General features: G+C 38.4%; 1 protein-coding gene across 5 annotated transcripts in view; it reads left to right on the forward strand.

Annotated features, from left to right (window-relative positions):
* XPO4 (exportin 4) overlaps positions 1–16,702 on the forward strand; it is a 119,561-nt gene that overhangs the window by 36,463 nt on the left and 66,396 nt on the right. For 4 of the 5 annotated variants that reach the window (XM_019448004.2, XM_019448008.2, XM_019448007.2 and 1 more), the window contains 3 exons: positions 2,838–2,976; positions 13,208–13,324; positions 14,059–14,212. In XM_019448004.2, coding sequence (XP_019303549.2) covers positions 2,838–2,976; positions 13,208–13,324; positions 14,059–14,212 — 410 coding nt within the window. Of the gene's footprint in view, positions 1–2,837; positions 2,977–13,207; positions 13,325–14,058; positions 14,238–14,645; positions 14,659–16,702 lie in introns of all 5 variants that reach the window. The other variant, XM_019448005.2, reaches the window with a different exon arrangement.

The following is a 16,702-nucleotide window of genomic DNA, read 5'->3' on the forward strand; positions in this document are numbered from 1 at the left end:
ACTTACGTGTGTGGTAGATTTCGATTGCGTGTGTGCGTGCGCGTGTGTGCGTGTGCGTGCGTGCACACCTGCACGTGATCTCTTCTATTATCCAAAACAATCTCATTCTTCAGTAATTTTCATTAGTTCAGAAGCTATTTTGGAGTTGATTGTAAGGTTCCACATTGAAATAGTTCACTTACGTATTTCCCCCCAAACACTAAAAAAAAAAACCACAACTTTAAGCAAAGTTGAAAGAATAATACAATGAACACACACACACTCTTTCCCAGTGGAGGCTCAGTTAACATTTTGTCACATTTGATTTCTCTCACATATATGCATTTTCCCCTGAATCACCTGAAAGTATGCTGCAGAAATTAGGATACTTCATCCTTTTTTTTTTTTTTTTTAATTTTTAATGTTTATTTATTTTTGAGAGAGAAAGTGTGAGCAGGGGAGGGGCAGAGAGAGAGGGAGACACAGAATCTGAAACAGGCTCCAGGCTCTGAGCTGTCAGCACAGAGCCCGAGGTGGAGCTTGAACTCACCAGCCATGGTATCATGACCTGAGCCGAAGTCACAGGCTTAACCGACTGAGCCACCCAGGTGCCCTCGATACTCTTGATATAATTGGCATATTAAATTAATCTAATATAATTTTGATCCTATATTCTCATTTTCCCAGTTGTCTGAATAATGCTATTGATATCCTTTCCTCCTTTATAAGTTATTTGTTTGATCCAGGATTTAACCGCAGATTATACATTGTATTTAGTCTCTACTCTGTTTTAATCTAGAATAGTTCTGCCTTTTTTTTTGTCTTTCATGACACAGACATTTTTATCTTGTAGACTTTCCTACAGTATGGACCAGAGTCAAGTGAAAACTGTTGGTATACCGCATAGGTAGAATACTGTGAATGCTGCATACATAGTGTTGTATACTTCTCGTTTGGTACACAGAACTTTCTCTTTTCTAGTTTTTTCCTCCTAATTGAGATAGCATTTCCACAGAATGAAATGCCAGGTGCGCCTGACAGTATGGCAGGGCGGTTGAGAATCTACTGCTGCCACTGTGTGCACGGGCAGATTGCTTGCCCTCTCTGTGCATTAGTTTCTAAAATTATTAGTATTTAATTAGCTATTAGAGTTAATAATAGTATTGTACTCAAAAGGTAGTTGTGAGGGTTGAATGTATTAACTTTTGTGAAGTTCGTTTATAGCCTTGCATAACATAAACACCAACCAATGTGAGCTATTATTTATTTTCCTAGTAATTTATAATTCTTGCCAATGGAGGTCGTTAAAACTAGCTTTATGTACACTTGCTAGTAGGAGTCGGTGTATTTGAAATTGTCATGTCCCCCGAAATGTACAAAAACTCCTTTTGGTTAACTCACATTCCTCCTGTTCTTCCCGTACAATCTCTGCATTTATTTGCTTATGAGTGCTTCAAGTGTGTATTTTGAAGGAATATTTTTCACTTCAGTCTTGACATGGGGGGCATGTTTGTATGTCTGATAGATGCCTGTCATGTGTCAGGGAGCCCTCCTTAGTAACGGCCCACCATGTTCAGGGAGCTTCAGGGAGTCCCCTCTGGAGAAAGGGACATCACAGTCTTAGCAGAGGACACAGACGTTCAGAGGTCTGTGCATTGCGCCAGGGGCTGAAAGAAGCTCAGCATGTCTGCAGTTTTGAGCGAATGTGGAAGCGGGGATCAGAGAGGGCAGGAGGAGGTCCCTGACCGTGACAGACTGGTGAAGTGGGTGACCGTATCAGTTATGTCCCAATGGGGACACTTTGCAGGGTATAAGACAACAGATTGGTAGTGTCCAAAGAGAGCTGGGTTGGGTCCCACTGCTTGTAAGCCACGTTAAGGAATTTGGGGTTTATTCCAAAGGGCACGTGGTTGGTGTATCCTTGTGGCATTCTAGAAGCCAGATTATAAAGTTATGTTATCTGAGCCTTACCTTTAAGAAAAGGTTGTGACAGGACAACTAAATCTCTGTGCCCTAGTGGTCTAGTCTACTTTGTGTACTTTGTAGAATTCCTTCACTTGGGATCATTGCTTCTGCCATCACACTGAAGAGCACAGTTTAGATAAGGAATTTTAGAACTTTAAAAAAATTTTTTTTCTAATGTTTATGTGTGAGAGAGTGCGAGTGGGGGAGGGGCAGAGAGAAAGGGAGACACAGGATTTGAAGCAGGCTCCAGGCTCTGAGCTGTCAGCACGGAGCCCGATGTGGGGCCGGAACCCACGAACCGTGAGATCATGACCTGAGCTGAAGTCAGACGCTTAACCACCTGAGCCACCCAGGCACTCCAAAACGTTTTTTAAAAATGTGTGTGTGTCCATAATATATTTTGGGGAGCTAGCCTGTTGCCTTTTCACATTAAAGGGAGTGGGCTTAAGATTATACTACTGGTTGCAGATGGATATTAGATCAGAATTTCTTTTTATTGGTCGAATCACAATCTGGCTCTCAGTGAACTGACTTAGATCTCTTGAACACTGCCTGAAGCAGCTAACATTTATGTACCACTTAGTATGCACTGGGCGCAGTTTGAAGAACATTTGATCCTAGTCACAACCCTGTTAATGTTACCCCCGTTTCACAGATGAGAAAATTTAAGGCTCTGAAACTGTCTTGCGTAGCAGGGTCACCAAGCCCGTAAGTAACGAAGCGTGGATCCAAGTCGAGATCTCCTGGCTCCAGAGACAGCGCATAACCGGCAGGCTGTGCTGCCCTCCCGTGTGAGCCGTGTGATTAGTAGCGTCCGGCGTCGGGAGAAACTTGGGACTGTGTTTATATTGGGATCATGTAAAGGTGTTCACGATGGTCTTTCTGTTTTACAGCCTCCAAAAGTATGTTCGGGAACAGATTCTGTTAGCAGTAGCAGTCATTGTAAAACGAGGATCCTTAGATAAATCAATTGACTGCAAAAGCATCTTTCATGAAGTCAGCCAGTTGATAAGTAGTGGCAATCCCACTGTGGTAAGTGTGCTATCTGTATTTATAAATAGTTAAAATTTTTATTCTGTATTTTGCAGATAACACAGCAATACTAACGTCTACATTAGAGAAAAAGTGCACAGCCTGAGAATCGAGCAGTTTTCATTCGTTCGTGTTTTCTTTTAGTCCCTTTTTATACGTTCACGTACTCTAGATGTAATGGACTTTGTTTTTTCGTTTGATTCTGTTTTTCCATGTTGCCAGTGTTCACAGTCATCATTATAATGGTGTAAAATACTATAAGCTAACACACCGTAATATATGCAACCATTTCTTTTCCTCCATTTTGATAAGCCTTCGACAACTGCTAGTGATAATAGAGATGTTTGAATAAAGTGACACGTAACGTAACGGATTATTTCACGTTGCTACAGTAATGGGCCAAGGTATACTTGGGCTGCCTACCAGGTGTTAAGTGAACAAATTTGAGAACCATTGTCCGTGATGGAATTACTCTGGAGAGCCCGTTTTCCCCCCTTTCAATCTCCTGTCTGCCTTTTGAGAACTAGTCGTGCCTAGGAGAGTGACTGGTGGTAGTGCCTCTTCAGAGTTGGAGCTGGTGTTGAGTGATCAGCTGTGGTCCTGGGGAGAACTGTGGACTGTTAATCAGCTGAAGGATATTGTGGGATTGGAAATGGTAATACCTGGCTGTCCTGATTTTCAGGTCTTAAATCTTTAAATGTTTTGGGTAGTTTTTTTCATTCTCTCATTTTCTTTTCTTTAATCATTTGGAAGATAGCTGTGTGCAACTGTGCACCTTACGACTCTTTATGAATTACTTGACATCTTTCAGTGGCCCCTCAGTGAGCGGTGTGAGTTTAATAATTAACTTGACAGTTTGAGGATAGGTTGCAGGTACATTTTTGGAGGAGCCCACGCAGCGTCCCTTCATTTCCATAGTGTGTTGGTCCTCCTGCCCCGCACACCTGTACCACCAGCAGACCCGCACCCTCCTCTTTCTCTAGCCATCTGCCCTCCAGTCTGGCTGATGTAGGAGGGTCTCACCCGAGGGACCACGGAAGCGAGTTGTCAGGATTTTGGACCTTCCTCTACATACCCAAAGTATGTTTTGTTTTTCCTTTGGAATATGCCAGGGGTCATATATCTATTCTTTTTTTCCGTATCATCTTTATTGAGGAATAATTTACATGTATTACCGTATCCATTGAAGATGTACATTTCTAGGAGTCAAGATCCAGAACATTTCTTTCTTTAAAAAAAAAAAAAAAATTATGTGAGTACTCTGTTATATCTAATGTGGGGCTCGAGCCGACAACCCTGAGACCGGAGACCTAGTCACATGCTCCCCTAGCTGAGCCAGCTGGGCGCCCCAGAGCATTTCTATTCCTGTTTTGATTTTTAATTGTACAGATATTGTGTTGTTTGCCATTTTGGTGGCAGATTTCTTCAAGAGTACTGCTCTCCGATAGAATTTTCTGTTTTGATGTGAATGTTCTAGATCTGTACTCCAATATGTCACCACTGTGCCAGGCACGTGTGGCTTTTGAGCATTTGAAGTGTGGCTGGTGTGACTGAGGAACTGAATGTTTAATTTTAATTTCTTTTTTAACTGAAATTCAAACAGCCATACGTAGCTAGTGGCAATCATATTGGACAGTGCAGTTCTAGACACTTTGATACTCTGAAGGTCTAATTTTTATGTCTGTTTTGTTTCTGTTTTTGTCTTTTTCACTTAATCTTAGTATTTAGTTGTTTGCATAAACTAACAACTTTCAAAACGTGCGTGTTTTGGGGCTCCTGGCTGGCTCAGTGGGGCAAGTGACTCTGATCTTGGGGTTGTGGGTTTGAGACCACGTTGGGTGTGGAGATTACTTAAAAACTTAAAAAAGAAAGAAAGTAAAAACGTGCATGTTTGAGTCATTGCGTGTTAGGAGTCATTTTGGCTTTGTTTTGTGTAGTGAGAAGCTCCCTTGAAAATAGTCCTCAAGGTTCCATTTAAAATTTTTAGATAAAAGTGATTGGGAAGCTACTTTTTACTTCTGTTAATCTTGTTAGTAGGCACGGTACCCATTTCTGACGAAGAGCTTTGCCCTTGACGTGCTGGTGCCTCAGGGTTACCTACATCAGTTGCATAATGGCAGTCTTGTTATCTGCATGGATTTTTGTTAGCATTTGTTGCCTGATTAATGGCCATGGCCAATGGTGGCTGTCGTTGATGCTTGAAGGAAAAGCAAGTGGAGATAAGTAGCCAGAAGTAGTAGGGAAAAGGTTTGGAACTGAGGCTGCTACTGAGAGATGTTATCCTAGCCCCTTACTGTTCTGAATCAAGTTACTCTTCCTATTTTAGATTCTACTTAAGGACAGACTGTTTCATTTGCCAATCTGCAGCAAAGGAGTTTGCTTCATTGTGGCTGACCAGGATTTAAACTTTAGGAACTTAACTAGTAATTCTGAGATCTATACGTTTATGACTAACGCTCTTTCCCTGGTTAGTTTGGCGATCACATCAGCTGGGATTTCAGCGTTAAGGAAGAATTTCTGTGGCTTGTCCTCATCCCCCACAAGTAGCTTTATGGCTCCGGACGCCGAAGGCAAAGGATCAAGAGTCCCTTGCCTCTCAGGAATGAACACATTCTCAGGAATTGTGTTCTTCCCTTTCTTTCCCCTTGGGTAGTTTGACCCACCACAGAAAGTAGTCCCAGTGCAACCTGGCATTTGGATCTTTTTTTTTTTTTTTTTTTTTTTAATTTTTTTTTTTTCAACGTTTTTTTATTTATTTTTGGGACAGAGAGAGACAGAGCATGAACCGGGGAGGGGCAGAGAGAGAGGGAGACACAGAATCGGAAACAGGCTCCAGGCTCCGAGCCATCAGCCCAGAGCCTGACGCGGGGCTCGAACTCACGGACCGCGAGATCGTGACCTGGCTGAAGTCGGACGCTTAACCGACTGCGCCACCCAGGCGCCCCTTTTTGGATCTTTTTGAGTCACTGAAATAACTGATGTTTTGACAATGATAGAACAGATGTAACTCTTGAGTTAGAAAAGATTTTGTCCTGTTCACGGTGCATACACTCTGAGAATAGTGGATAAATTTAATATCCTCATGAAATATTCCAAAACAAAGTTTTTTTTGTTTTAAGTTGACTTTCTACTAGCAGGGTTGAGAACTTTTATAGTTGTAGAGAATGTGTAGTGGGAGATAGAATTTAATTTCAAGATTGCTGGATGAATTTACATCGGGGAGCATGCTGAAACATTTAACTAGAAAAGTACTTTCACGCTTACCCAGCAGGTGAAATGCCCGTGTGGCAAAAGGCCACCGTGTGGCCGTCCCTACTTGTCTTTGCCCAGCAGCTTGAAACTAGCTCATTCGGCAGATCTGAAACAATGAGGTTACGGACCAGTAAAACATTTTGCTATGTATACTTCTCTGTTTTCTTCTGAGACCATTAAGTTTGTGGGAATGCTTTAAGAATGTACTTAAGATTTTCTTAGTCTCAGAGACATGAATACCAGTGGGAGAATGTTTGATTTAAAAGAGTTTGAGAGAGAGTTGGAGGGGCAGAGAGAGAGGGAGAGGGAAAATGAGAGAGAGAGAGAGAGAGAGAGAGAGAGAGAAAGAGAGAGAGAGAGAGAGAATGAATGAATGAAGAGAATGAATTCCAAGCAGGCTCTGCACTGTCAGCACAGAGCTGGATGTGGGGCTCAAAGTCACAAAGCATGAAATCTTAACTGACTGAACCATCCAGGTGCCCCTGAAATTTTCTTTATACGGGTGATTTTAAGAGAAGAGGTTTTAAGAAGAGATAAATGACTGATGGTTTTCAACAGATGAAAGGGTTGACCTTATGAATTACTAAGTTACTAAGTTAGTAAGTTAAGTTACTAAGTTAAGTAAGTAACTTTCCCATCATACCTCTTCTAGAATAATGCTCCCATCCACCTTCATTGGTCAGAAACTGTTTGTAGTCTGGCTCTCCCTCTTCCCTTTCTAAGAGTATATTTTTTTGGTGGCCCATCCCCTTGTCTAGTGTAAAGTACATGTGCAAATAAGTTTAGGGGCAGTAGAGTGTAACAGAACACCGATTCTGATTTTGGATTCACATTTAGGCGTAAATCCCATCCATCTCTGCCATTTACTACCTTACTAACCTGTACAAATTATTTACCATCTCTAGGCTCTGCTTTGCTAATACTGTTTGTCAAACACATTTAATAATGTCCATGTCTGGGGCTCCCCAGATGAGGCAAGGCAATGTTAATTAAGTGCATTTAGTGAGCATTCAGTGAGCGTGCGTTTCACTTCTGTGGCAGCCTAACACCCTTTGGCTTGTAGAACTTTGGGACACACGCTACGTTACGTCACTTCTTTTTCTGTCAGGTAATATTTTAAGTATTAAAATCAGAAGAAAGTGTTCATGCTTTTATTCATGAGTGGAAAGTGCATTTTTTAAAAATACATGTAACCAACATAATAACTTTTCGTTTAAATGCTTTAAGTTTCTTACAGTGTTTGTTCTTCACAGATAGTTTTATGGGAAAATACTGATTCATAAAGCATTTCCTAAGGAGGTTATATTTTTAAATACGGTACATTTTCCAGGTATCATGATATATTTTCAGAGTAATTGTGTTTGTGCAATTATTAAATAATAGGTCGTTTCGTGCGTGTCTTTGTGGACAGGCTGTTTTCCTTCTGTGGTTATAAAAGTTGCCGTGGTTACCTCATCATACTTCGTACTAATGTCAGACCTGCTCTACTAATTTGAGAGGGATAGAAATGGAGACTTTACTTCCTAAGAAAATTAGCTAAATTTTTTATTTTAAATTAACATTTAAGCTGAGTTTTTCACCTATTTCACGCTTATTTCCTTTGAAAGTACTAGGCGTATATTAAATCACTTTTAAAGCTCTTTAATTTAGTATTTAAGCCTCTTGTCTTCCTCTTTCCTGTGCTAGAGAGAAGTGGGTGAGAAATTCACTTGTCTACAGCAGTACTGCCCCTGGATGTGATAGCCAACCTAATCTCTCTTATCACAAGTCTCATTGATGTTTGCTTAGAAGAGCAGCTGGAAGTCTGCTTTATGTATGGCAACCTTTCATAAAGTTTATTCTTGGTAATAAATCTCCTGGGGTAAGAGCCAGGCTATTATAAGAGACAGTCCTCTCTCTGAACAAGAGTGTTTTATTTTGTCAGCTGGAGTTAGTGTTTGAATATCTTGTGCTTGTGACAGTAAGCTGATGAGTAAGGCAAGCCATTTCTGAAGGGTATTTTTTCACTGTCATGAAATTAATGGCTTTCACTAGAAATGAGAATGCTGCTATAGGACTTGTAATGCCAAGACAACAGTTAAGTTAGTGAATTGTGAATTTCCAGTACTTAAGTGAAAGAAAACATACTAAAACTCATTTATAACTTTGAGACCTCATTGAATGTCTTCTATTTGTTTTACATATTTAAATTTTCATTTTGAAATTCACAAGTGCTAAAAGAATAGCAAACACATCATGGATTCGTTTTCCACTTTCCTTTTGTTAATAGAGTGTTAGGCATAGAGGTAAATGTTGATTCATTAATCCAACTAAGATTTACTGAGCATCTACTACATTGCTTTAGTGATGCTTCAGTTATGGCTTTCTTTTTTTTAATTGTAAGTTTTCTTGTGACTTTAATTTCGTAGAATGTAGATAATCAAGAAGTGGGACCAGAAAAGCCAAAATAGGTGTTTTTTTATGATAATGATAAAAATACTGTTGTTTTACCTTCTCACTTCATAAGCTGCTACATATATGTAATACTTTTACCTGCATTATCTAATGGGAACCTTTGGACAATCATATGAATTAGGTGGGGCAGAGGGTATTAACTCCCCTTATAGATGAGAAAACTGAGGCCAGGATAGATGAAGCGGTTTGCTCCCACTTACTTGAGGTGGTAAATTTTGGACCATTAGAACCCATATTTTCCGACTCCTTTGTCAAAACAGTAAGAGCCTTGGACTAAGCCTCCAGAAAGTCATGTAGAGTATTTTAATTTAGAATTTCTTTTGGACATAGTTGTAGTACATTTTATTACGTGGTTTCTAGCACGTTGAAAACGACAGTGATCACTTCGGGGCTGCTCGTCAGTGCTGGTCAGATTGCTGGCCACAGCGAGTGGTGGACACCAGCAAAGAAACCGGAGCAAACGTACAACAAACAGCACTGGACTCCGGTGCACTTTGTCAAGGGGCGTGAAGCCTCATACATTTTAGTAGACAGATTCCAAGTCTTTGCTTGATTCCAACATCATGTAATAATTGCCTTAGAAATAATAATTTTGGAAAAATTTACGTGGAGGAAGTTGCATTAAAAATGTTTGCTGGGGGGCGCCTGGGTGGCTCAGTCGGTTGAGCGTCCGACTTCGGCTCAGGTCACGATCTCACCATCTGTGAGTTCGAGCCCCGCGTCGGGCTCTGTGTTGACAACTCAGAGCCTGGAGCCTGCTTTCGATTCTGTGTCTCCCTCCCCCTCTGTCCCTAACCCACTCGCATTCTGTCTCTGTCTCTCTCAAAAATAAATAAATGTTAAAAAAGTTTGTTTAAAAAAAAATGTTTGCTGGCTGTATTTGGAAAATTAACAGATATTAACTTAATTCTCTATAATCTGGGGTAAATGAAGCATTGCTGTGTTAACCTCTTACACTTCTAAGATTTGTACTAATGGTATTTTATACTGGTCTAATCGCTGTTTGCTTTGGTATGACAGTCTTAGTATACTCCTCATCAATCAACTTTGATCTGATTTCATTGAAATTCACCACTCTAAATTATTCACAACAGCTTTTGTTTCTGACCCTCTTAAGTATCAGAGTCTCTGTCTCAAGTACAGAAAGAATATCTAACCCTGACTATGACAGAGTGCAGAGAGGCAGCACTTGAGGGTACCGATCAGTAGAAGGGGAGTTAAGAGGTAATGCACTTGGGATGACCATTGAGACCGAAAAGTCTGAAGGGAGCAGACAGGGACCTTCTACAAGGGTAAGAAAAACACAAATTTGTGATCTCTCAGAGGCAGATTTGATGCCCCCCCCTCCGGCCCTTTCCTCTGTTTCTTTGTCCTGAGAAGGAGCTGTCCTCTTTTTTTCCCATAGGATTTCAGTTTTGGCTTGCTTCCCTAGCTGTCTTCATGACAGTGCAATGCACCTACTGTGAAGGTAACTTGACTGTAATGAGATTTGGTTGATAATCCAACACTGAAAATGAGTAACCATATTGGGAATTGAGTCCTGGGCACTGTGATATGTGGTCTGTGAATAGGGAGAAGTACTGTGTTGACATGTGTCACAGTGCTTTGTTCTCCGTGCTTAGTTATCCATCGTTCTCCAGGAATCTCTGTTAAGTTGGCCCCATTGAGCCGTAGTGCTATGGGATATTGAATGTTTATGATGCTAATCTCACATCCTTACAGGACTTCCAAATTAAGGAGCAGTAAAACAAATCTTTTAATGATGAGACTGTCTTACTGAATTATGGTTCTTTGAAAGCTGGTAATTTTAGGTACGCTAACACCAGAATATTTGGTTTCTGGTATACTTGTAACCATGCTGCATAATTTATTTTTATGTATTTCTTATGTCTTTGGCAGTAATTTGAAAAGAACTTACTTTTAAAAATTTGTCTTTTTATTTCAAAAGTATAAAGTGGAAAACAATACATAGAGGTTGCTAGAAATGGCATATAAATGATGTATACCTATGTATTAAAAATTAGAAAGCTGTGAACAAGTGTTTACAGTAATAATCTCAGGATGGTAGGATTGTGGGCAGCTTCCTTTGTACTTTTCTGTACTTTCTAGTTTTTCTAAGATTAAGATCTTTTTATGGGCAAAAGTTAAAAACAAAATATTCTTATGTTCGGAGAACTGAGTCTATATATAGTAAGACTGTTTTATTCTTAATTATCATGTGTTAAGAATATACTTTCTTTTGTGGGTGAATTTTACTTCATCAGTGTGAAAGTTTGCTGTCTGGGAGAGATGGTCTTTATTGCCACTCACGAAGCCTTCCCATCCCACTGAGGGCTCCTTGTTTGTGTCATGAGGTTGTAGTTAAAAGAGACTTATTTTTAAAACGTATTCCTTTTTCTGAGCAGCATTAACCCCAGAAAGTCCTCAGCTCTCATTGCTCCTGCCCTTTTTCTTCACTCATTTTTTCCTATCTTGACTTAAAACACATGCGTGTATTCTTAAGAAGTGTTTATTTCACATAAAAATGAAGCTTCATCGTGAGCATGTATTTCATTAATTAGAGTTGTGTTATTGAAAATTTGCATGTGGTCATAGTTAAAAAATATGCCATTTGGTGGTGAATAGAGGTTGACACTGTTTGTGGTAAATTACTTGTGGAAAATTATGCAGATAATCTATTTGTAAGAGCGATAAGTTTGTGTTTACTGAGAGCTTCTGGGTTCATAATATTCTATTCGCTGAAGTCTGACTTAGAAAGGAGAGAAAAGCCAAGGCTGAAAGATAGAAAATATAGGATGTTGTAAAATGTTTCCAGAATCAGGATCCATGTAATCCATTGTGTTAGAGCTCTCTGTGCGCTAATTTTTTGCTTTGAGTTTTATTAATTTGAATTTAATACCTACTTTCCCCCACTAAAGCCTAGGTATATTTAAAAATCTTAAGTTTTTAAAATGTTCATAGTTGGTTCCAGTGTTATTTCAATGTATCTGTGAGGTTTTGATTGTTGGTACTTTAATCGTCAATCACCATTTTAAAAGAAAGCCATATTTTAAACTACAATTTTTTTAACTAAAAAAAGAAAAAAGAGGGAAGGTACAAGATGAATTTCTAAGATCCCTTTAATGTAAAATGAAGTGACTATGTGACAGACTGTGTTCTCTGTAAGAGGCTCTTTAGTGCTTGGTTTCTCAGACCAGGTTTCTTCCTCATATGCCTGGGGCCATGCAGAGGCAGTTAAGCTGGTACACTTCTATTGATGATTTGGGGAAGGGAGGACGTTTTTATAATAAAAGAAATGTATATCTTGAAGTAAAGTTACAAAGAGAGAGAGTGTGTGTGTGTTTAAACTAAACCATGCGTATTAAGAGTACTTTTACCATTGTTGAAGGCAGCTTGGGCTATACCCGAGATTCCCGAGGGAATTTGCATATATTCTCTATTATTAAGCTTCCCTGGTGTGAAAAAGTCTAAAAACTGCTTGAATGTATGAGCTAGTGTGCCATCCATAAATATTAGTTATACAGACATGCATGTTTATTTTAGTTGAGATAAAGAGGCAGATAGGAATTTAATTCTTTTTACAGTTTTTAGAGGAAAGTCTCAGACATGTACAAAAATAGACATAGAGTATATTGGTCATCCATGTAATCATCCTTCATTCAGCGTTAGCAAATGTCAACTCATGCCATTAGGAATTTAATTTTATGTATATTTGCTAAGATTTGCCAAGATAAGCATCTGTAAGGTCAAGGTACTGACATCAGAAGCATTTCTGAACAAAGATGTTGCAGTTGGTGGGCGGGTAGAACTGTGTTCAGCTGTTGTATAAGCTCGCATAAATAGTATCATCTTGACTTTAATCTTTCGGTTGTTCAGAGGTAGTGTGCATATTTCTGTTTAACCCCTGGAAACTTGCCAAAATAATTTGTATCCTCTCCATCCTTGGCACCTTGACTCTAAATCTAAATAGTCTGTGAATAAAAGCAACAATTTGATATTAGGAGCCTGTTGGATAGAGCCATTAAAAACGACCATCTTCAGTGTTCATTTAAAAACCTTTTGTGAACTATTCCATTTAATGTTCTGGATGCTATAAAATCTGTTTCATTTTTCATCTGTGCACTTTATAGACATGAGAACACAGACAGACCTGAATTCCAGTCTCAGCTGGCCTTAATTACTTACCTCTCCAAATCTTACTTGTTCAACTGTAAATGGGGATATGGATTGTTGTGTGAAGTGAATGAAGTGGTACATTCAACATCGATAATCTTGAAATGTCATTTGCACTCTATGATTGAATACATGTATGTCCCGAGTTCAAGTCATAGACGGATTTGTATAACTGAAGTTGATTACTAGGCTACTTAGAAAGAAGAGCTGTCTGTACTTTGTCATGTCTAGTTTTCTGACTGGTAGGTGTAAGATCTAAAGATAGAAAATGTTCTTTAAACAAATGCTGTATTGAAGCAAAACATTGGGAGAAAATAATGCCTTACAGTTGTTTCTTATCAAATAATTACAGCAAACTTTGGCCTGTTCTATTCTAACTGCACTATTGAGCGAATTCTCAAGTTCAAGTAAAACTAGCAACATTGGACTCAGTATGGAATTCCATGGCAACTGCAAAAGAGTTTTTCAGGTATTGGTATTTTTGTTTTTACGTTTTATTAGATTGTTAATACAGTCTTTTCCTAATGGAGTAAGAACACTTATTTTGTCTAGTTGAGTGATGGCCTCTCCTTGAAGATTTGTGTTGCAATTTCATAGTATTTAGTAAAGGATAAAGGACGGGGTAGGATAGAGACTTGGTGCACATAGCTAACAATTTAAGATTTCTTGTTAATTCTAGTCTTTAAACAAAACAAAAAGGAAATACCACTCCAAACATCCTTAGATTAGTTACGCTGTTCTTACTGCGTTTAGATACAACTAATTCAATTGGTAGGACTCTGCTGGCCTTAAAATAGGCCTGGCAGAATGCCAACGAGGGCCATGTAGTTAAAATGTTATTGCAGATGGTGTGGGCTCTTTGTCTCATATGTATTGTTTGGCTCTGAAGTAAAGTTATGTGAAGGCATTGGCTTAAATCCGAGGGCTCTGCACCAAAGCAACTGACCCCCTCCAGCTCTGTAGTAGCTGTCAAAGACTCGACTTCTCGAGCATTTGTATTATAGTAGATGCGTTCCGACCGGTGTCACTGGAAAGCATACTGTGCTATAAATTATGAGCAGGCCTAAAAATGGAAAATTTTCTTAAGGAGGTAGTGGTTTCCATCGGAAATTTTAGGGGTTTTGTTTGTTTTATGGTTCTTAAATGGGAATACATTTTGAATAAGCTTTTGATCGAAAAATACGTGTGATTTATTTATTACAGGAAGAAGACCTTCGTCAGATCTTCATGCTAACAGTTGAAGTTCTTCAGGAATTCAGCAGGCGGGAAAACCTCAATGCTCAGATGTCTTCGGTATTTCAGCGTTACCTTGCCCTCGCCAATCAAGTCTTGAGCTGGAACTTTCTTCCTCCAAATTATATCCTTTTAACAACTGAATTGTGGTGATTTTCATAGATTACTTAATTATGGCTAAAAACGTTTTATCTTTGCAGGTTTGTAAAGCGCGTTGTTGAAAGAAAATACGCTTTTTTTAGAAATGGAATTTAATTTTTTTCTTTTTATAATATACAATGTAGTGGACGACTTACAAGATTTAAAATTTCATTCACAACTTTATAGAAAAGAGTTCAATAAATGAAAGCATTTAGTGGATAGTGGGGCTATTGCTAACTAAGGAATAGCAGTGTTTCTTAGGAAGGAAAAGGAAAAAGGTGGGAAGTGCATTTCTATCAAGAAACTGAATCATTTTCTCTGTGTAACATGTAATTACGTTGGATTTTTTTGGCTGACCTTAAAGACTAATTTTTCATGCTCTAATTTGATTTTTATGGATGATGATATTGTTCAAGTGTGGATAACAAGGTAAGTAATACGGTTATTCTTTGGTGACCTTTTTTAAAATAAAAATCTCAAACTTTTATTTCTAGCTAATTATTAGTAATATAAAATAAGTTTAAGTGAGTTACATTGTAGGTACATATATCTGCTTTTTAAAAAATCAGTTATTGAAGTAGAGAAATTTATATTTTATAAAGCAGGTTCTTAGTTTAAGGTTTATGATTTGCTTTCTAGAACATTTACTGCCTGTTGATAGATTGAAAGCAATACTGTCTAGTGTCTCTTAATTTTTTCATAGCTGAATCACACAAATTCTTAGCTGATGTTAGGCAGATTACTTAAAGTCTCTGAGTCTCAGTTATTCCAAATATAAAATGGGGATATGGATAGTTAAGTGAATTTAATGTAGTAATACATTTAAAACTCTCAGGAGTTAGCTACTATTTATTGAGCTTGTAATAGCTTCTTTGAATAAAGAAGTTCATCAGCTAGCTGTCTGCGTTATGCTCTTTTTTTCTTGATCTGATATATAGGAAATCTAATCTGTTGTATGTGTCTTTAATCAGTCTCCTCCTGGGGACCTGGATGAGGGGGAGAGGGAATCTGTTTAGGAGAAAAAAGACGATAAGCAAACAGGAGATACGTATTCAGCCGTATCAGAGATTTAGGATGAGACCCCCTCTTTATCCCAACAGAGCCGAGGGTTGTTACATTCACATACATAGAGATCACCAAGTGTTTTTAGCTGGTAAAATTTTAAATTTTAAAGGGGTCAGGTAGGGTGAAGTACAGTGTTTTCTTCTATTTTCAAGTTAATACATTCATGTAGTAGAAAACTAACTATGTGTTGTATATAGGGTGTTGAGTCTGTGACTTAGACCCTGACTTCTCCAGTTTTCTTTCCCCAAGGCAGTCCTAGTGTTTTCTTCTATTTTCAAGTTAATACATTCATGTAGTAGGAAACTAACTATGTGTTGTATATAGGGTGTTGAGTCTGTGACTTAGACCCTGAGTTCTCCAGTTTTCTTTCCCCAAGGCAGTCCTAGTGAGCTGCTGCTTTATGGGGCAGAGCTCACAGTGACGGTAATTACTTTCCCTTTTTATCCTTGCTCTTTAATCATTTTTCTACAAGCAATTTATTTTATGTCTTCAGTATATTCTTTTTGGGGTTGTTAAAAGGCACATATTTTAAGCTTGCTTTTTAAAAAATTTCCCCTTTGAGTGTTGCAGTGTAAGTTTTGCTCCAGTTTTTGTTAGTAAGAAAAGGAAAGATGTTGAGAAACTTAGAGACAGATTTAAAAAGTAACAGACCATATGGAGCTATCAAAACATTAATTATAAATGTAGGGAAAATCAACAAAAGTTACACTGCATATATTGGAGCCAATTTTAAAGTCTCTGCTTTAGGGGGAAATGTAGTTGGCTGAAGAGTGACTGTTTTGTAGAGGGAAACAGTGCTCTGGGAGTTTGGAAACAAAGTTTGTCTAAAGATACACACACATAAAATATTTTTATAAAGTATTTAGATAAAGCTTTGGAAAACCTGTCATCTGAAAATAATAAGCACAGCTACAGTGTTCCCAAAGGAAGTAATTCCTTGTTTAAAGAAAAGTCAGTCTTCATCTTGACCTTTGGATATTCTGCTTCGTGACTTACAAATGAATTCTTTTCGTGAGCGTAGTTCGCATAGTCGCCATTTGTTGGCTCCCTAGTCCTTCCTTTAAGTGGGTTCGCTTTAAGTGTAGGAGAAAGAGCATGGCAGTGGAGTTAAACTAAGCTACATTTTCAGTGCTAATTAGACGGAATCAGTTTCACGGAATCCAATTCTGATATAATTTCTAATTTTGGGAATTTCTTGGTGATCTATTCAGTCAGTGGGGAGAGAATTGGGTATTAAGCTTTGTACCTTTAAGAGGGCCTATAGAACAAGTTTAACCTAGTTATATGTATCAAGTGGATGGCCTTTTAGAAATGATTTATCTTTTAAGGTAGATGAGTAGCAAGTGGACCTTGTAAAATATGTATCTTATAGCATATATATATATATTAAAAAAAAATTTTTTTTAAT

Source organism: Panthera pardus, unplaced genomic scaffold (genome assembly GCF_024362965.1).
Source record: "Panthera pardus isolate Hobbes unplaced genomic scaffold, ASM2436296v1 HiC_scaffold_1, whole genome shotgun sequence".
Lineage (NCBI taxonomy): Eukaryota > Metazoa > Chordata > Mammalia > Carnivora > Felidae > Panthera > Panthera pardus.